This window comes from Hemicordylus capensis, chromosome 6, assembly GCF_027244095.1.
Source record: "Hemicordylus capensis ecotype Gifberg chromosome 6, rHemCap1.1.pri, whole genome shotgun sequence".
Lineage (NCBI taxonomy): Eukaryota > Metazoa > Chordata > Lepidosauria > Squamata > Cordylidae > Hemicordylus > Hemicordylus capensis.
This window is the reverse complement of record NC_069662.1, coordinates 101456171-101478104: the sequence shown is the minus strand read 5'-3', so window position 1 is coordinate 101478104 and position 21934 is coordinate 101456171. Positions and strand designations below refer to the sequence as shown.

The window sequence follows — 21934 nt, the reverse complement described above, 5'->3', positions numbered from 1 at the left end:
CTTAACATGTTTGTTTAATTTCAGAAGGATAACTTTGAGTAATGTTCCTCATTATGTCAGTCACGATCTCTTTCTTTCTGTATGCTCTAAAACAAAAATGGCAATAATCCATCATCTCCTACTTTGTAAATATACTAACAGATCTTATGCCCTGTGGGATGCTTTGGCTAATGTCAGATTCTTTGAGAACAATCTGTGTGCTGAGTGGTGGGTTTACCTCAAAGGATTTTTACATTGTTTTCCACTCACATTTTTAAAAGGACCTTTCCATTATTCTCCCCTCCCTCAAAACCAGTCTTCAAGGATTGTTTAACTGTTCTGTCATTTTATGGAAACAAGTCCCACTGACTTTAATGGAGTTTAGGTGTGCACATAGAATTGCAAGTTCCATTATCAAAATGCTGCTTGAAAAGACATGTGTAATCAAAATGCTGCTTGAAAAGGCATCCTCTTTCTCACAGTGCTCAGCTACATGCTTCCAGATAGCTTCAAAGCAGTGCAGCAAGAAAATCCCAGAAAACATTCCCACCTAGTGCCAACAAACTAGTATTATGTTATAGACTTCCCTTTAACATGGACGTTCTACATGAGAGGCAAGTCACCTGTGAATATGGAGGCTTCGTTTCTTAAGTATGGTCAAGTGAAGCCTCAGTTTGGCTGTGATGTAGAACCTTCATGTTCAAGAGCAGTCTAAACCAGAATGATGGTTTCTTGCTGTTGGATGGGAATGGTTTTTAGGATTTCCTTGAGGTTCCTTCTTCGGAACTTCTTAGGAAGGAACCTTGAGGTTTCTTTTTTGAATTGTCCTTGCTCCCAGTACTATACATTTTCACTCAGAAGTAAGCCCCAAAGAAATAAATGCCCCCTCCCAAGGATTCCCCTCTTCTATGCTTTGCTGGGGGACTGGGGAAAAGGGGGAAAACAAGAGTACCCACATTCTTGTCTAGGATCTCTGCTGTTCCTGATTCCTGTGTGTGTGTTTGCTCAGAACTATCTCCAGTGGAATCAATGGACTTACTTTCTAGTAATTTATTCCAAGCTTTATTGAGGGCCTCTGCTTCCCCCCTTTGGTGGGGGTGAGAGAAAGGGGGCAGAGGGAGAAATCAAATGCCCATGGAAGGAAAGAGAAGGGGAAGAATGGTTGTTTAACTATAGAAGTGCTAGAGTGCTCAGAGACTGTCCTTATCAGGCACCTATGTTCAGAACCAGGAAGTCACTGGAAGTCAACCAGGAAATTGCCAGGACTTGCCCCTCCCAACTGTGGCTTCAGAATTCTCAGTGGGCAGACTGTTATGCTCTTAGCTAACTTTCTCTTAGTTATTTTCCCTGTTATCATGGGGATTTTGAACAGTAATTATTCAAAAATCACTTGATTGATATTTTTCAAACCAGCAAAAGGCACCAGTCCAGTATAGACCTGCATTTTTGAGGAATGCTAAAGACATCAAACATTTTAAAATTTACATTATCTGTAGCCAACACTTTGAAACCTCTTTTTAGGAGTTAAAAACTTAAACTGCTATATCTTGGTCATTTTGCAACGGAGTCACACCAAATTCAGAAGAGTGGTGTCTCTGGTTCCCTAGCTGAAGTGTGCACAATTACAAAGGGATTGGGTGGATACCTTTGACTTTATAAGCAATAGAATGTTCAGGGCTTATAATGGCGGAATGTTGAAAACATTCCTCATCTTAACTATACTGGCATGACTGCGCCAGTATAATACAGGAGTGGGTCTATAATTGAGTGGCCGTGTTCCAAGAACACAGGCCGCCTGGGGCTCCTTGGGGAAAGGGGGCCACGTGGAGGGAGAAGCTGCCACAGGCCCCTGCATTCGTCACCACAGTGACCGCCTGCCAGCCCACCATTCATCACCCACTGCCTTAGGTCTGTCGCCCATCTTTCTCTCCCTCCCTCTCTCTCTTGTAGGCTGGCTGGCTAGCCGCTGCGTCCGGGGGCCATCCAGCATAGTTGTGGCCAGCAAAGGGCAATAGGCCAGGCCTAGTGTGATATAATGATTTTATGGCCGGAATCATTGGGCTGTGAGATCATTATGCTGTGCCATGGATGGCAGTGGCGGCGGGTGAGCACGGGGGTGTTGTGAGTGTGGCAGTGGGGGCAGCTAACCTTGACATGGGCCATCGCCAATGTCACTGTGCCATGATTATGTGTTACTTAATTCTTCCAAGGTTCTCCCTCCCCCCCCCCCACACACATCATCATAATGAGTTGAGGACACATCTTTGAGAGCTTGCTTATTTATTTATTTTCACATTTATATGCCACTTTTCCAGCGAATTTTCCAAAACCATTTACATAAATGCATTGAAAGAGTAAGCATCTGTATGAAACCATACAATAAGCAACAAAAAGACTCTTCAGAGCTAAATCTTCACCTGTTGTGCTCTTTAGTCAGAGGCAGCCAGTGAGGGCAGCTCCAGGGTGACCAGGGAGGCTGCCCCACCTATGGCATTCATCTGGCCTCTGTGCATTTATGGTGGCCATTTGCATGTAAGCATGCGCAGAGCTGAACACTCTGGACTTTTAAAGGTACCTCCCGCCACCCCTCACTGCCCACCCTGGGGCTGCCCTCACCGGCCGCCTCCGTCTTTAGGTTCTGTCCTAGAATTAGGACAAGCCCTGATTCCTCCAGCCCTAGCTCAATAGTAGATCATGTACTTTACCTGTATAAGGTTCCATCCCTAGAATCCTCGGTTGAGAGATGCCTGAATGTGGAGCAAGAAGAGACTTCTGCTTCAGACAGTTAAAGTATGCTGCTGCTAGTCCAAATCAACAGTACTTTCCTAAATGGACCATTGATCTGATGCAGTTGAAAGCCATTCCTTATACATACTCTGATGTCATATATTCACATCATAAGATTAAGAGGATCAACCGTCAGATCTTTAGTGCACTGAAACAGTGTAAATGTCTTTAACAGTAAATGGAGCTCATGCTGTCAGCTTCTACACACAATCATAATGGTCTTCAGCTGGAAATAAGTCTTGCCGATTACAATGGAGCTTATTTCCAAATAGCGTTAGCTCTAAAAGAGGTATTTAATTGTTTGGAGTCTGCAAGATGAACTGAAAGAACCACAGTGATCAGAATGTATATTTGATCTGAAAATGGAATCAGTAAATTAAGGAGCAACATTCAAGCATTATTGTAAGTGTATACAGTGTACATGGTTACAGCGCCATGCAGCAAACCCTGCCTTCCCCCATGTGCTATGTAATCTTGCTCCCACTGACCACGAGTACAGTGTTTGCTGTTCATGTGGCCAACGGGGGGTGGGGTAGCATTTTATTTATGTATTTATGTATTTATTTTATTTTTCAAATTTGTAGGTTGCCCCAAACGTCCATCTCTGGGCATAGCATATTAGGACTGGGGGAAGGGCTTGCTGGGCAGCATTATGCCCACATAGTGGCTGACATTTTGCACAGTGGTATGCCTAGCCGCGGCTGCCGCACAATGTGAAAGGCAGCCCCAGCATCATTGCACAACAGGGCAGTTATGCAATACTTATAAAACAGTGTATGTGCACTTGTGCAGTGCTGTTTCCATTGGAAACAGATGAAGTAGCACTGCTTGCATGGATGCTATTTTAGTCATTGTACACCTGCCCTAATGGGCAACGCAGTCAGGGCTGCCTTTCACATTGTGTCGCAACCCTGGCAGATCTCTGACGCTGCATGGAATGTGAGCCAGCATACCTGGATATAATAATGCCAACATGGGGCTATATTTGAGTCTAAAGGGCTTTCTTAGTATATTTTATTAAAGCATCCATCATAACCTTTATAAAGGCCCATGCAGGCTACCACTAGAGCTATATTGACAGCACTTTTTTTTTTTTGAAAGAGGAAAGAAAAGGAATCATAATTGGAGTCACATCTTGGAAAAACTTGATTAAAATAAAATTTGGCCATTTATCTTTCATCACATTAAAGTCATGCTCAATTGATTTCAATGGATATTAGCACATGTTGCAGCAAAAGAAACGGCATTAAAGTTAATTCATTTTGAATTCATTTGTGATTAGGAAGATGCATCACTCTCTTCTAATATACTACATCTCACTCTAGACACATTTATAATAACTGTAGTTTTAAATGTGCAAGACTTAACCCCTGAAATCCTGCCTTTGCTATTCAGCTGTGCAAGCAGAGAGGCAAGTGTGTGAGTTCAGTTTTTCTATCCCCACCAGGAATTACATTTGAAATAAATTATTTAACTGTTACTGTGGTGTTGATAGTCCTATTAACACATACTCTATTGCTATACTTCCATAGTTATAGAATATGCTTGTGGAGTGTGAGCCAAGAGAAATAAAAGAAAGGACAACATGTGTTGCTGAAATGTAGTTATAGAAAATATGTTATTAGATGATCAACAGTGTTTCAAAGTACTTCTGAACAGGGCATCCCACTCAACAGCTTCCACAGGAGTCCTTAATGTAGGAGACATTTTCACTCAGAACGATCCGGGGTGGTGGTGGGGAGAAGATTCTCATGGTATCCACTTTTGCATGTTTAGTATGCAAAGGATACAGTCATTAACTTGCATATATCCTTAAATCAGGACAACCCTATGAGAAGCTTCATCAAAGAGAAGCTCACTTCATGTGACATATCTGGATACATGATCACATGGGTGAAGGAGGAGCAGAATCAGGCCCATTGGTCCTACCCTCCATGTGTGCTTCTAGAGCTCCAGACAGCATACAGATGTATAACTTGTATGCATATAGGCTTTGTTAAGCGCTTTGGATGAACATGTGAGAGTGGAGCCATCAGATATGAACCTGCTCCCCACTGTCCATGAATTCATTTCTTCAGATATGTTGCATGAATATAGTGGCTTGCCCAGGGGCGTAGCTAGCCCGCCAGCGCCCCGATAGCCCCGCCCCCTACATCTGACATCAGACGCAGGGGGATAGCCACGCCCCCCGTGTCTGATGTCAGACGTGGGGGGGCATGGTCTGGCTCCTGAGCGGAGCCTCAAGGCTCCATTCGGGAGAAGCAGCTTAACTGCTGAAGGGGCCGTGCGGCCCCTTTGGCAGTTAGACAAAGGCTGGTGCTGCATTCGCAGCGCAGCCCAGGAGCGGCTCTCCGGGAAGAGCTGCTTCTGGGCTGCGTTGCAAACACAGCACCAGTCTTAGCTCCTGAAGGGGCCGCACAGCCCCCGCTCGGGAGCTAAACTACCGCCCCCACATCTGACGTCAGATGCGGGGGGCATGTCAGGGCTGCGAATGGCGGCTCCTGATTGGGCACGGCTTGGGTCCTTTGAATCCGTTTGCCCAATTATAGCTACGCCCCTGGGCTCGCCTATTTTTCTTTCTTAAGATCACACAGGGAGCCCACAGCTAAGCAGAGTATGGGCCTCAAATGGTCAGCTCTAGCATGCTGTCCGCAGATGCTATTACATCCTGAGCCTCATCCAAATGTTATTAATGGAGGCTGCCTCCTCCATTACACACAGCCTCTGAAAGTGTGCCAGAAACCCTGCATGCTGTAAGCGTGATTGCACACCTTCCCATGATCGGGAGAGTGGAGCATCCCAGTCTCCCAATCACGGGAAGGCGTACAATCACAAGGTGTCCAGGGATTGTGATTGACATGCCAGGTGGGACTTCCATCTCATTTTTGTTAATGTCTTTGTTAATAATGTCTGAATGGGGTTCTGGAACCATCCAAAAGCTATGCAAGCAAATGTAGCTTGCCATGGCTCAGTTCCACTCCTGCCGGGCTTAAAAGTAAGATCAATCTAGCCTGTTCTCTTCCAGTCCAGCCCTCATTTACAGTTCATGTTCTGAGGATGGAACTTGTCTATTCACCTGGGATTTTGTAAGTACTGAATGTATGCATAGAAACAAAGTCTTCCAAGTCAGTGAGCTTATGATTGAAGCTTTTATTTATTTTCAGTTAAGTCTTTCTTCTTCTGCTGGAGATTCCATCTCTAATTCCTTTTGTTTTATCTAGGTTTTTTAAAAAATAAGTGATAATGAAAAATAAAAGCGTGAGTTTCCTTTTGTCATTAATTTGCCTTTAATCCAGTGAGAGTTAAAGCATTCCAGTACAAACCTAAAAAGCTGCAAAAGATACAGCCATTTAACATAAACTGATAGTATTGCTCACGTCATTAATTAAGTTATTTAAAGAATAGCTTTTGGCTCTAGACCTGGAAAACCTAGACACCATCATTCAGAGCCAAGAAAAGAAGTCTTGTGATACTGGCGTGTTTAGGGAAGTATCTGGTGTTAATGCCAAAGTAACATTTCTACAGAGGGGCAGAGCTAGTAGATGTTGACTTTCACTCCTCCAGCTCTCCACTACCTTCAGCCATCCAAAAGTCTCCTGTTTCCTTTCTCTCTTTCTGCGCCTTATGCCTGGAACTCCTCCTCCAGAACACTTGTGCAGTGCCTTCAAATTCCCGCTCCAAACTCACATTCCCCATGAAAACTCTCCTTTTCACACTCTCCTAGTCCCCATTGATTGATTGATTGATTGATTGATTGATTGATTGATTAAGTGCTGTCAAGTCAGTGACAACTCTTAGGGACCACATAGATGGATTCTCTCCAGGATGATCTGTCTTCAACTTGGCCTTTAAGGTCTCTCAGTGGTGCATTCATTTCTGTGGTAATCGAGTCCATCCACCTTGTTGCTGGTCATCCTCTTCTTCTCTTTCCTTCAACTTTTCCCAGCATTATAGACTTCTCAAGGGAGCTGGGTTTTTGCATAATGTGTCCAAAGTATGATAGTTTGAACCTGGTCATTTGTGCCTCGGGTGAAAATTCTGGATTGATTTGTTCTATGATCCATTTGTTTGTTTTCCTGGCTGTCCATGGTATCCTCAAAGATCTTCTCCAGCACTAAAGTTCAAAAGTGTCAATACTTTTTCTATCTTGCTTCTTCAAAGTCCAGCTTTCGCGTCCATTAAGTGTCATGGGGAAAACCATTGTCCGAACGATTCTATTATTTGTAGGTATAAACATGTCACGGCATCTAAATTTCCTTTCCAAGGCCTTCATTGCAACCCTACCAAGTGCTAGTCTGTGGCATACTTGACTGCTGGATCCTTTACTCTTGATCCTGTAAATCCTTTACTGGTCGATCCTAAAAGGCAGAAGCTATTCACCATTTCAGTGTCTTCATTATCAATTCTGAGGCTGGTTGCTGTACCTGGTCAAATTAGTTTAGTCTTCTTTACATTTAGTCATAGTCCCATTTTTTCACTGTGCTCCTTGATTTTCATTACTAGAGCTTGCAGATCATCCGCATTCTCAGCTATCAGAGTGGTGTCATCAGCGTAGTGCAGGTTATTAATGTTTCTTCCTCCAGCTAAAACCATGCTCATCTCCTTCCAATTCAGCTTCTCTCAGTATATGTTCAGCATATAAATTGAATAAATAAGGAGAAAGTATACAGCCTTGTCTTACATCTTTTCCGATTTGGAACCAGTCTGTTTCACCATGTTCCGTCCAGACCGTGGCTTCCTGTCCTGTGTATAGGTTTCTCATGAGAACAATGAGATGTTCTGGGATGTCCATTTTCCTAAGGATATTCCACAGCTTGACTTTGTCAACGCAATAGGCTTTTCTGTAATCAATAAAGCACATATTAACTTCTTTTGGTATTCTTTGGCTTTCTCAGTTATCCAGCGTGCATCTGCAATGATGTCTCTTGTTCCTTGTGCAATCTGTTAAGTCTCCTTTCTTTGGTATGGGTATGTAGACTGACCTCTTCCAATCTGTTGGCCACTGTGTTGTTCTCCAAATATGCTGGCATAGTTTGGTTAGTCTTGACTGATTCTTCTTTTGTTGCCTGCCATATTTCTGTAGCTATTCCATCAATTCCTGTAGCCTTCCGACTTTGTAATGTCCTCATACCTGACTGCAACTAAGCCTAAGTAAGCATGCAACATACAAGTGCATATTCTTCCCTGCTTATGCTCCCCTGCTCCCCTCCCCTCCCTTTTGTCTATTCTTAAATTATGAGCCCCTCAAGGCAGAGATCTACCCACTCAGTTGAAAAGCTCCATGTACACGGAGGGCACCATATAGATCAATAAACAAATCTACTATCTCCAGGATAGTGTCACGTGTGTACATGGATGTTCTCCCTAATGGCAAATAGCAGCTTCATGACTTATCCATTTTGCTGAAGAAAACTGCACATACGCAGTCATGAAGCTACAGAAAATTCCATTATTTTCATGAAGTGTGCACACAATTGAACAAAAGCACTCTTGTGTAAATGCATGGAATTTCCAAAATGGAGTTGAGTAATGCACAACCATTGGAAATAATGGCCGTCCATTTTTCAATGACATTTGCGCAAGTCTATGCACACTTTGTTAAAATGGATGGAATTTTGTACAGTATGCCAGTCACCATTTTGTGCCTGGAAAGTGGGGATTTATCAGTTTATGTGGCATTATCCTCCAAAGTAAGTTGTATGACACTCTGCTGCACAGGAAGGGGCCTTTCCCTTGTGCCATCTTAGCAGTCTCTGAAGTGTTGCAAGGGGCTGAAGAGAGTAAAGTTTTGCACCCAGTCTTGTGTTCTGCTCTGCACAATAGAACAATGAGGCTCGGATCTTAGGCGGAGGTGTTCTTTAACCTCTCTCACTCATCAGACCTTTCCTAATAACCCAGTTTAGCTAGGAATGTGGCTGTAGTTTAGTGGTAGAGCATCTGCTTAACACACTGAAGGGGCCATATTCAATATCTGGTATCTCCAGGTTGGGCTGGAAAAAATCCCTCTCTGAAACTCTGAAGAGCGTCTGACAGTCAAGAGTAGACAATACTGAGCTAGATGGATCAATGGTTTGGCTTGGTATAAGGAAACTACCTACATAGCTAGTAAAACTTTTGCTTTATTTTGATCAAAATTTGCTCCCAGAGCACATTTTAAATATAATATTCTTATACCTTCAGAATCTCCAGTATCCACACACTTCAAAGAACTGTCCCAGACTAAAGATAAACTGTAGGCCTGTTCACGTATTATTATATATCTTGATCCCCACACAGGGCTAAGGTGAGCATGCCAGCTACTGTAGTTCCCCTGCCCCACTAACTCACACTATATTCATATCCCCTGCTCTTCTCAAGTACAGTATTTATCTGCAACGGCAAACACTACCTGCTAGTATCCAGGGAGAGTTTCCATGTACAGGTGGCAGGGAAGCAAAGCTAGCCAGAATGCTCATGTTAGCCCTGCACCCCCGGACACAACTTCTGAATAAGGCTTTCCCCTAAGGATCAAATTACACATTACATTGAGCCTCTGTTTGGGATGAATGTGCTTTATTTTTACAACTTAAGTAGCAATTATGGGGAAAGAATCAGGATCTGGACTGGGATGAGGGGGCTTTAACCTTTTGTCCCCATCATGGCCCTGATCCAGATTCCTCCCCCTGCCAGCTGCTATTTCCCTGAAGCTGCGATTGGGACCTTTCCTCTCAGAAGAAATAGCTGGGGGTGGGGAGGAGCAATCCATAGGAACATAGGAAGCTACCATATACTGAGTCAGACCATTGGTCTATCTAGCTCAGTATTGTCTTCACAGACTGGCAGTGGCTTCTCCAAGTTTGCAGGCAGGAGTCTCTCAGCCCTAGACCAGGGTGGAAGCCAAAGTTAAAGCCTCTCTTGTTCCATGCCATGGTCCCAGTCACATTCCTTTTTCATGGCTGCTATTTAAGTTGTAAAAATAAAGCACTCCAGTCCTAATCATGAGTTTATTAATACAAAGAGCTCTTCTATAACCCACTGGTGAAAATTTCTTAAAATTTAATAAGCCTGACCTGCACTTAACTTCATAAGATGCCCATTGTAATCTAGAGTCCTTCCTTTGGAGAAACAATTTCTGTAAGATCATTACTTACTTGGGGGAAATAATGCAGTATTAGAGAGCAGGTTTTGTTGGGGCAATAGCCAATATGAAAGCAAAACAAAATAAAAATGGGTTATTTAGCCTAGTTTCCTAGAAAAGCTAAGAAAGATGTTTTTAATAACTACATATCAGAATAAAGAAAGTTGAAGAAATAAAACAATAAAAGCACTTAGAACATTGCTAGAATAAGAATTTGCAAATTTCTCACACCATACTGACACATCTTGCATATATATGTGTTTAAAAATCTAGCAATTAAGCTAAGACAGCAGTCTTTGCCCTTGGTGGGTTGTTTTTTTAAAAATTGTAAATATCTTAAGGTCAGTTTTGCATCATATTTGGGCAATGGGGGTCTTCAAAGGTAACGTTGGCTATGGGGTGGTTCAAGATCTTTGGATGCCTGAGACACCAATTGCTGACTCTGCCCACCACCCGTTGCTGCCTCAGCCTCTCTTGCTGCCTTGCATGAAGAGCTGCACTGTTTTCTTCCTTGGTGCACGATAATTGAAAAAGAAAGGTCCCCCGGTCCAAGAGCAGAAGAGGAAGGATGTAAGAAAGCAGAGTGGGGGGATATACCATCTCCCTGCTGGAGCATTATGGGGGCAGGTAAGGTGGTAATGTTGGAAGAAGGTAGGGCAGCAGGTGAGGCAGTGGGGATGGGAAGTCACAGGAGCCACCTTCTTATCTGGCAACAGAGGAGATCACCTCAGTTTGCCTTGTTATGAGCCCAGCCCTGGGTGGCTAGTGATGGAAAGATTAATCCCCAGTTTAATAGGCAAAAAGCTGTTTGATTTGCTATGCTGGTCTCGGACTGTAATAAAATTGATTTGATTTGGCTTGAATACTTGAAAGCATGTTTGTGTCTTTACTCCCCTCAGGTCTTAATAGATCCTCACCAATCTGTGTGGGTTTTTAAAAAAACATTCTAAAAGGGAGCGGAACAAAGACATCCTCTGACTACTGTTTCTTTCTCACTATCATCCGAATAGTGAGGTAAATCTGGTCTTGGACAGGATCACACTCCTTCTGAAAGACAAAGTCTGCAGGGTGTTTCTGGATGCAATGCTGTCCTTGGAAGTCTATGGGCTAGAAGGGTTGATCGATACATTTTGAATGAATAAATGGGGTTGTGTTTTTTGGATTGCTTATGATCTGAGCAGAATTATTAGCCATGATGATGGCCTTTGATTATGAGTAGCTTTCACGCCCCCCCCCCAAACCAGCTTATGTTAAAAATAGCTCTAAAATGCATAATAAGCAACAGTAACAGTACAGTGGCCAAACAACTTTACTAATCCAACATTCTCTATCTGAAGTAACAGACTGGCAACTAAAAATGAAAAAGAAAGTTTTCCCTTGGCAATATTTATTTTTTATCAGTATTTTTGAAGCATTAATCTACAGAAAACACTCAAAGATCACAGTATTTCCACAGAAATTTGTAGGGAACTGCAAAGTTTTCAAGTAAAGTTCTTTAGTGAATCATAAAAGTCATTGTAATCAACTAGGAAGAGAGCTGGTCTTGTGGTAGCAAGCATGACTTGTCCCTTTAAGCTAAGCAGGATCCACCCTGGCTGCATACGAAAGGGAGACTAGAAGTGTGAGCGCTGTAAGATATTCCCCTTAGGGGAAGGAGCCGCTCTGGGAAGAGCATCTAGACTCCAAGTTTCTTCCCTGGCATCTCCAAGATAGGGCTGAGAGAGATTCCTGCCTGCAACCTTGGAGAAGCTGCTGCCAGTCTGTGTAGACAGTACTGAGAGAGATGGACCTATGGTCTGACTCAGTATATGGCAGCTTCCTATGTTCCTATGTAACTGCCTCTTTCAGTCATCCTCATCTTTTTCAGCTTGGTAGTCACATTGTTCTGTATGGTATTATATTGGTATAATATAATAATATGGTATCATATTGCTGTTCATGTATTGCTGTGCATTGCTGTGCATTCTTCATACAAATACATGTGAGCCCAGCACAAGACTGTTTGCACCTTCAGGACAACAGTTGAAGAACTGAATTAGGAGCTGGTTTCCCAGCCATTCACGGAATAGTAAGTCCCTCTAACTATACTTCTACTCATAGCAGGGGAGGAGCCCCCATTGGGCGAATGGGTTCAAAGAACCCTGGCCATGCCCCTCAGGGGCTGCACCTCACGCCTTTGCCCAGCCCCCTACGTCTGACATCAGACGCATGGGCGGGGTTTGGCTCGGAAACGGGGTGCATGCTGTTTTGAGCCACTTAGCCAAGCGCTGGCTTCCCAGCCTATCCGGGAACGTGTCTCCCTACCTTTTAAAGCTGGGAGAGCCACTCGCAGCCGCGCTTGGACCGTGGTGCTGGCTGGGAATTTGCACACGCCCTGTTTCCAAGAAAACCCCCACCCCCTGCATCTGATGTCAGACATGGGGCGGGGCAAGGGGCCACAGTGGTGGCAGGTGAACATGGGCCACCGCTGGCCTCCCTATGGGTCTGACCCATAGCAGTTTGGACTGGATCAAGCAGTTTTTCCAAATAAACCTTGGTAATTAACACGGCAAATGTTCTGTTGTGGGGAGTTACAACTGGGGATATGCATGAATCAAGGTTTGTGGGATGTGCAAAAACTGGTTTGTGGTTCATGGCTGAGCCATGAACCAGTTTGGCGGTTTGAGTGCAGTGCAGGACTGCGAGTGGCACATTTAAAAGTGAGTACAGCAGGTCCTGGTTGCCATGGTTGCATTTGAATGGGAGACTAGAAGTGTCAGCACTGTAAGATATTCCCCTCAGCTGATGGAGCCGCTCTGGGAAGAGCAGAAGGTTCCAAGTTCCCTCCCTGGCATCTCCAAGATAGGACTGAGAAAGATTCCTGCCTGCAACCTTGGAGAAGCCGCTGCCAGTCTGTGAAGACAATACTGAGCTAGATAGACCAATGGTCTGACTCAGTATATGGCAGCTTCCTATGTTCCTATGTCCTTACCTGCATGACAGCTGCTCCATGCAGCCCTCTGCTCTGTGGAGCTCCTCCCAACAGCTTGCACATGACAGCAGCACACACATGGCTGCTGCGCATGTGCAGAAGCCATTTGTGTGGTCAGCAACAAATGCTGAACATAATGTGTGAATGGTTCTAATGTCTTGAACATTTCATGTGTCATTTGTATGGCTCTAAGAACACGGCAGACATAAAGTTACACTACGTAGACTTCTGTACAAAAAAGGATGTAGTACAGGGCTGGGCAACCTTGGCTCTCCAGCCATTGTTGAACTACAACTCCCATCATCCTCAGCCACAACAACAGTTCAGCAACAGATGAAGAGCTAAGGTTGCCGTAGTAGAATCACATCAACTGTCACCTTATTGTGTCTCCCAGCAACAGCACATTTGCCACGTTAATTACCAAGGTTTATTTGGAAAACCTGCCTGATCCAGTTTCCAGAAATCCCCAGTCCAAACTGCTATGGGTGGAAGAATAGTAAGAGGGACTTACTATTCCGTGAACGGCTTGGAAGCCAGCTCCTGATTCAGTTCTTCTACTGTTGTCCTGCAGGTGCAAAGAGTCTTGTGCTGGGCTCACATCTATTTGAACGAAGAATGGTTACCATGCACAGCAATATGCCATGTAGAGCAATGTGACAACCAAGCTGAAAACGATTAGGATGACTGAAAGAGACAGATAATTACAATGACTTTTATGATTAGCTAAAAGAACTTTACTTGAAAACCTTGCAGTTTCCTATAGAAATGCTATGATCTTTGAGTGTTTTCTGTTGATTAATGCTTTCAAAATACTAATAAAATAATAAATATTACCAAGGGAAATTTTATTTTTCATTTTAATAGCAATAGCACTTACATTTATATACCGCTCTATAGCCGAAGCTCTCTAAGCAGTTTACAATGATTTAGCATATTGCCCCCAACATTCTGGGTACTCATTAAGCTGTGAGTGGGTACGTTAAGCTGTTAGTCTATTACTTCAGACAGAAAATAGTGGATTAGTAAAGTTGTTTGGCCACCGTATAGTCATTGTTGCTTATGCATTTTATAACTATTTTTAACATAATAAGCTGGTTTTGCGGGGTGAAAGCTACTCATAATCAAAGGCCATCATCATGGCTAATAATTCTACTAGGGTCATAAGCATTTTAAAAAAACAAACCCATTTATTCATTCAAAATTTACTGATCAACCCTTTTTTAAACCGCTGGCCAGTAGACTAATGGAGGTACAGGTGGTGGCAGTGTGCAGGGGTGCTTTTTACCAGCTACGACTGATATGCCAGCTGTGACCATACTTGGAGAAGTTGGACTTGACCTCAGTCACTGATGCTTTGGTAACATCAAGACTGGACTACTGCAATGCGCTCTATGTAGGGCTGCCTTTGAAGACAGTTCAGACACTTCAGCTGGCCCAGAACACTGCTCCAAGGATGGTCGTGGGGGCAAGTTGCTTCATGAGTTTCACACTCATCCTGTGGCAACTTCATTGGTTACCAGACTGCTCCAAGGTGCTGGTCTTGACCTTTAAAGCTGTACATGGCTTTGGGCTGGGCGCCTGTCAGACTGCATTCACCCATATGAACCTGCCCGGGCTCTCTACTTGGCATCTCAGGCCCTGCTCACAGCCCCGCTACTAACAGAGATCTAGTTGGCGGGGACTAGAGACAGGGCCTTTTTGACTGTGGCCCCTCATCTCTGGAATGCTCTCCCTGAAGAGCTTTGCCATGCTCCCTCTGTGTTTTTAAAAAACAATTAAGAACACATCTGTTAAAAGAGGCCTTTAAATGTTTTATTTGCTGCTTATTTCTGGAACTTTTTTTCAAAAAATAGTAATTTTAAATGTGGTTTTGGCTTGGTATTTTAACTTGTTTAGCTTTATTCATTTTTTATTTTACATAGTATCTATTTTATTAATGTTGTGAGCTGCCCCTGCTATTGTGAGCAGTAGTGCACAGGAGGGACGGAGTATAAATATTTTAAAATAAATAAATAAATGAACAATTGAGAGCTTACGGTGTGCCCCAAACCGAGTATATGTAAGAAGAAGAAGAAGCTATTATTATTATTATTATTATTATTATTATTATTATTATTATTAATAAAATAATTTAGAAATAACCATTATTAACTGAGAAAAAAGTATTAAATTCATCATGATGTAGCCTTTCCTGTTGCCATTTGCTTGGTGCAGGCAGTGTAAAACAGACTGTATTCATTCACTAAGGATTTCCTCTGAAAACATTTATCCCAGCATGACTGGCCCATGGTGAGAGAGATGTCTTACTGCAGCACCAAAGGGCTGAGGAAAATATTTTGATGAGCTTGGATATTACCTAGGCTTTCAGTGGCAGAAAAAGAGATAGAAGTACTACCCATGCCATTTAGGAGATTCCCCTCCCTTAAAAAAAACAACAGCTTGTCAAAAGACACGGTTCTCAGATCAGATGGCCAAGGAAGTATGATTGACTTCAGGGGAATAAATGCATGAGATGCAGGACTGTAGCCAAAGACAGGCATACAATTCATCTCTATTACAATTGCTCTCATAGGAGAACAGATCAGAATTAAGCTTCTTGCATACAGCAGCAGAATTAGAAATGTAGTGCAGATCTCTTTACTGGCAGCTCTGTGTCCCCTTTATGTCTGTGATCTTACTTTCCATAATGACAACTTGCTTCACAATAGCACTATTGTGCAAACAACATGTGATGCCAGCCATTTCCTCTGAATTCCATGAGGCTCCTCACAGATTATACCCCAAAGTAATTGCAAGACAAAATAACTTCACACTGAAAATTAAAAGGATATCCCCTGGAACACAAAGAAAGTGCTACCTCTTTGAGAGAAGGATGAAATGAATGTAAACAGGTTGTTTATGAATGCAGTTCTTATAGGCTGAGTTTTTTTCACTGTCCTCAAAATTCTCTATACATTGACTTTCCTTTGTTGTTAAGATTTCTAATAAAGCATGTGGTCATTAAAAACATCAATATACTTTAAAGCAGCTTTAAAACAATTTTTCAGAAGTGATAAAAGTCTGATCACACTGGGCACCTTCCCAAGAAAGTGTCATCAAAATAGAATGACAGGAGAAAAGTAGCCCACATTTTTTTCATGGGACAAAGTATTGAATAAATGAACTGGTTTGAGTGCCCAGTGTTTTATAATGACAGCCAATGAAATCTCACAAACCCTTTTCTGAGATAGCTTTGGCAATCATGTTGCCTGTTGCACTCAAAAACAGCTATATCAAATTACATTACAACAGAGCATGCATTTCAATCAACAAAAGAAAATGAGTTGATATGAACAAATACTGTGTTCCTATAAATAGGGGTGGGGGGAGAGAGAAATAAGATTCTATTAAGATCTATTTCTTTATGCAGTATTTTCCCTGTCTTAGAATGATCCCAGAAGAAAGCTCCTTTTGCAAAACGTAGTGTTGTTTGGCTATGCATTATTGAATTGAAAATCCATTGTTGTGCTTCCTGTGCCCTCTGAACCAAGTTGCCTGAGTTGTGTATTTAATGAGCAAATTCATCTTTAATTAATATAGCGTTTTCCTGTGACAAAGGTAAATTGCCATTCCTTTCCTGATTGCCCTTGAATAGCACATTGGATCTGAAATCATGCTGAGGAGAGCAAGGTGACTGAGGTTGTGCGTCTGTACATTGATTTGTAGGTACTGGGATTGTCACCAGAGCGACTCCACTGGGACCCAGGGGATTGAGAGCTTTCAACAGCACCACGGCAACAACTAAGCTGAGACGTATGAGGGAGTAAGTTGCCTATTTAAATGCTAGTGATATGCAAAAATCAGCAACTTTGTCTGACAGTAGAACAAAAATAACTTGGATCCAAGAATATTCATTTACGCCAGCAGTTTTCAGTGGCAACAAAGGGTAAGGGAGTCTGTATCCTGTACTTTGCCCAGGTTCTGTTACTTCTTTTCCTCTAACTCTCTAGCCTTATTCACATACGTTCAACGCACGTTCAGTGTGTGTACTGTGCATGCATGTATGGTTCATGCATGATGTTCAGTGCATGCACACTTCCTGTTTGTACCCTGAATTTGAGAGGGCCTGTACCCAAGTTCATTTTTAAAGCAAACACATGTGTAGTCATTAGGGGTGTGCAGAACTGGTTCAGATCAAACCTGGTTTGATTTGAACTGGCCCAGTTCGACTGGTTCAAGCTCAAACTTGACTGGCCTCCCAAAAGAGGGGGCCAGTCCAAGTTTGAACCAAAGTGGGCCCGGTTCGGACTGAGTCGGTTTGACCCAGTCTCACTGGTTTGATTGCCTTGCTTATAAAGGGGGATCCAGTAAGGCTTCCCCTTTACAAGCAAAGGGGGATTGCCTGTTTTAAAAGGAGTTCAGGGGCAGGTGAGAGGGCACCTTACTGGCTGTGGCAGTGACGGCTGTGGCAGTGACAGCTGTGGCGGTTGCTCCCTGGTGGTGGCAGGGGTGGCAGCAGCAGCCCCTCTTGGCCCGCTGGCACTCCCCCACACCACAGGCCAGTGGGTGGGCCGGTTCTGGCCTCTGCACATGCACAAAGGCTAGAACTGGGCCGCCTGCCGGCCCACAATACAAAGGGGAGCACTGGTGGGGCCAAGAGGGGCCACCCCGACCGTTGCTGGGGAGCCGCCGTCACAGCCGCCAGAGGTGCCAGCGGTAAGGTGCCCTCTCTCCTGCTCCCCCAAACCCCTTTTTAAACAGGCAATCTCCCCTTGCTTGTAATTCTTACCAGATTCCCTTTTACAAGCAATGCACTCGAATCAGGTCGAACCAGTTCAACCTGGGTCAACAACACGAACCGAACCAGCGCTGCTTCTAATGAGCCAGTTCATGGACCGGGTGGTTTGGTTTGAATTCAAACCGAACCACTCGTGCAGGTTCTGTTCACACCCCTAGCAGTCATTTAAACAAAAACATATACACATAAACGTATATCTGTATGTACGTACCACATAATTTCTGAATAGTGCTTCTGCTTGTCTTGGAACTGGTCGTTCTGCACTTTGTTTATTTATTATCTGGGTGAAAACTCCATGAGTCAGCTTTAGATATACATGTCCAGAACTGTTCTTCCTCCCTTGCCTGTTCTCTTTGGCTCTTTTCCACTTCTTTCCAAAGGGCTCCTTATAATGCACTAACTCAAACAAAATGTTTCTTGTGGCATACCTAGACTACCAAAGCTGCCTAATATAATCAAGTAGTTTCCTCCAAATTAGTTTCAGCTTGCAAACTCTGTCCTTAAGATGAAAGTAAGAGAGTCCTTCACAGTCAACCATCCGTGTGCACAGCCAATCCATATGTGAGCTGAACACATCAGAATGGGGCAGATGGTGAACAGCTCATCTCCATTTAAATATTAAAAATCTGTCCAAAGTTCTTCATCATCTGTGTTTAAGTACATTAGAGCTGCAAACCTTTACATACTTATTTGAGAGTAAGTCTAATTAACGCAGTGAGACTTATTTCTGCATAGAGAAGTATACCATTGCAGTATAGATTTCCATTTGCACAAACCTAAATAACAGAATGTTGTGGGTTTTATTTCCATCTCCCAGAACCTTGTTTGGTCACCGTGTCTTACCTCATTTTATTCTATGACCAGATATATGCCTCTTGGCTAAAATAGGCAGTATGGATATCAATATGTTGGTTGGTTAATTGGTTGATCAAGGCAAATATGAAAACATATTAATTAACAACGAAGTTGGGGTTTGGGGGTATATGTTGCAGCCGTACTGCACATACTCAAAGGTTTTCATTGGTGTTTTTGTGCCCTTTCATTATACAGTAAAGACGTAATTCTGCAAAAGAGGGAGGCCTAAGGATACATTTATTTCTGCCCACTAGTGGTAGTTGCAATATCATATGCAAGAAATTATAGTCTAAATGCATTTTTTTGTTGAGAGAAAAGCTGAATCATAAACATGTACCCATTCTAAATTATAGTTTTCTATAATGTTACACAGACTTCCACCTTTTCCCAGGTATAGATTATGATTTTGTAAATTGGCTGTTTATATCAGTGGAAGACCTTAGCCCAGGCTTCTTCATTGTAAAGCCTAGGAGCCAGTGGCAGCTCCATTGAGCCTAAGTGCAGTTCCCTGAATAATTGCTTATTCAGCCTGTGTGCAGCTTCTGTTGAAGCCAAATATTCCGCACAGCCCTCATGGAGGTGACCATTACCACCATGCAGTGCTGCCCTTTGCCCAGTGTAGGTGGGACTCCTTTAAGAGAAATGGAGCTTTCGCAATCTTCAGCACCATCTTGGAAGGCGCTCATGGAGCACTGGGAGGTGTAGTTCTTCCCAGCATTTTCCCCTTTGAGCTATATGGGGAAAGCACTGGAAAGGACTGCGCTTCCCAACACTCCATGTATGCCTTCCAAGATGGCAGTGTTGCTTGACAGGCCTCCATTTCTCTTAAATGGCAAAGTGCAGCACTGCATGGAGGTCGGTCTTATAGGTGATGGCTATCATATAGTAGGGTTTTGTTTTGTTTTTTGCCAAAGTGGCTCTTGCTTGAAAAACAGATCACTGCTTTAGCCAGTTCTTGCTATGCTTGAAAATCATGGCAGCAGAAGCCCATTCATTCTCTAACTACAAAATGATATGGTAGTACATGTTAACCAAAATCTGTATGTCATGGACAAAGGCTGCAGAAAATAGGTGGCCAATCTTCTCAAAAATTAAAAAATAGATATTACCCTGTATCTGCTCCTAACAACATTTGTGCCAATTTTGCAGTGTTAAGGTGAATATTTAGTAGCTATCATTTCACATTCTGAGTAAACATATCCCACATTTCTGAAATGAGGAGGGGAATGAAGCCCCTAGATTACCTTTGCTTGCATAAATCAATGGTCTATGTCTAAACACTTTTGAAAGTTAGCAAAAGCATATGAGATTGGGAGGTGATGTGTTCCTGGTCCTGTTAGTTGTCATTAGCAGTTTCATGGTTGATGAATAAAGATTTTGCACTTCTGGAAAATCTACCATTTTTATGGGCTGCCTCTTTATCCTTTGGAGTCATTCATAGTCATGATTTCAGCCATTGTGTACGCCTGACTGCAGAATAACAGAAAACACACACAATAGGCTTAGCATTTATATCTTTTGCTTTCATTATGATGGAATCAAAAGAAATAAAAGCATTAAAAGGAAGAAAATGACTCTAAATACATAGTGTTTCATGTTCTTTTACAAAGAAACCTAAGAATACAGACAATAAGCCAGAGTTTAATGGCAATGAACTTTATAGTGCAGTTAAAAAATTCAATAACATGTAGATGGATAAAATGGAAAAGCTTTCATGGACCAAAATTTAAGTAAATTAAAATCTTGCAGCACAGCAGTGAATGATTCTCATTCAGCCTCCAGTGTCTTCCACTCAGCAGCATGCCAGGATCAGGCAAAAGGCTTCATCATTACCTGCTGAGTATAAGTAAAATTGTCTTTCAGAAGCTGTAAAAGAAAGGCATTTGGTGATATTTTTGTTCTGCCATCATGAATGGCCATACCTCTGTTGCTTAAAATTAATAAGAACTATTGTATAAGTCTCTTGTGTATATGACGTTCCCATCAAATGCATTATTGCCTTTAAAAATTCAGAAAGAAAGGTCATATTGAAGTAATTGATTGAGTGCAGCGTGATCTTTAAGAGTAGCTGGCAACCAAACTAAAGGGAATTCTGCATTTCTGTCATGAGGTGGTAAACAGTCCACTTGAGATTCCAAATAATGTCAGGATTTTCTAAATGGCTCAAGTGTGGCCACTGTTGAACTGAAAGGAGATTTGCCTTCTGATTTTTGTGTAGGAGCACTTGAGCCAGTTCTTGTCCATAACGCCTTTTCAGTCATCCCATTTGTTGAAGCCAGTTGTGGAGATAAACATTAATAGCTATGTTCTTCTCTTTGTATTAGCCATTTTTGTAATGTAACTAAAAGAGCACCTAAATTATCATCGTGTTTTGCTCACATTGGATTAATCTTGTTCAATAAAAATGCACTTTATTGATTGGAAATAAGTATTATACTGGACAAGACTATCAATGGGACGTCTAGTTGGATGTTGCTATTGCCACTACCATGTGTTTCTGAAATCATAAACGAAGAAATTGACAAAGACTATCCTCATCAAGTATGATATCTTGAGCAGGTGGGAGACTCCATCTTGATGAATAGCTAGTGATGGATATCGTTTCAATGTATTTTTGGCATAGAACCATCTGCATCTTCTTCCCAGGGCATAGATTCCACAGAGAAAGCTCCTTTGCTGTAAATTACAGCCATGAATATCCATGTGAGATTTCTCATGAACTCTTTTTATACAGCAGTGTTTCCATCAAACCTATTGCTTCAGCAGGGGCGTAGATAGGGGAAAGGGGGCCCATGTTCATCCCTCGCTCTGGCGGCCCCCCCAGAATGAGGGAGATAATGAAGAAAATAGGGAGGGATGGAACTGGAGGGCCCTCGGGAGCTGCGGGGGGGGCGTGTTCTTTGAACCCTTTCACTCAATTATAGTTACGCCCCTGTGCTTCAGGTATCTTTTTAACCTACTTTCCAGTAGGCTTATGAGATCACCCGGCATTCTGTTTTTGTGTCTGTCTGTGTGTGTGTGTCCCCCTATCTACTCCGCAGCACCTGGACCAATAGGAACCAAATAGGGTACAGTTGTAGGGACACATAGGGACATCTCAATGGCGTAGTTTGTTTGTTTGTTTGTTTTTTATACCGCCCCTCCCAGTTTGGCCCAGGGTGGTTTACAAACAAAACAAAAACAGTCAAAATCAGTCAACAACAAAAACAAAAGTCCTAAAAAACCATAAAACAATCAGTCAAAAAACAATTTTAAAACCCTAAAAAAACCAACAGTATGTTAAAAAACCCTTACAACAATTTAAAAATTCTGGAAGGCCAGGCCAAACAGATAAGTCTTAAGGGCTCTCCTGAAGGTCAATAAAGAGTTCAAATTACGGATTTATGCAGGGAGCGCAATCTACAGCCCAGGAGTGGCTACAGAGAAGGCCCGCCTCTGAGTTGCCACC

At 42.7% G+C, this 21934-nt stretch overlaps 1 protein-coding gene across 10 annotated transcripts in view; it reads left to right on the top strand.

Moving 5' to 3' along the window:
- Positions 1-21934, top strand: part of NEK11 (NIMA related kinase 11) — a 159465-nt gene that overhangs the window by 119414 nt on the left and 18117 nt on the right. For 7 of the 10 annotated variants that reach the window (XM_053258979.1, XM_053258970.1, XM_053258971.1 and 4 more), the window contains one exon: positions 16560-16656. The exons of 2 other annotated variants lie outside the window; for them this stretch is intronic. In XM_053258979.1, the coding sequence (XP_053114954.1) occupies positions 16560-16656 (97 nt within the window). Of the gene's footprint in view, positions 1-13425; positions 13552-16559; positions 16657-21934 lie in introns of those variants that run through there. One more of the 10 variants, XM_053258975.1, reaches the window with a different exon arrangement.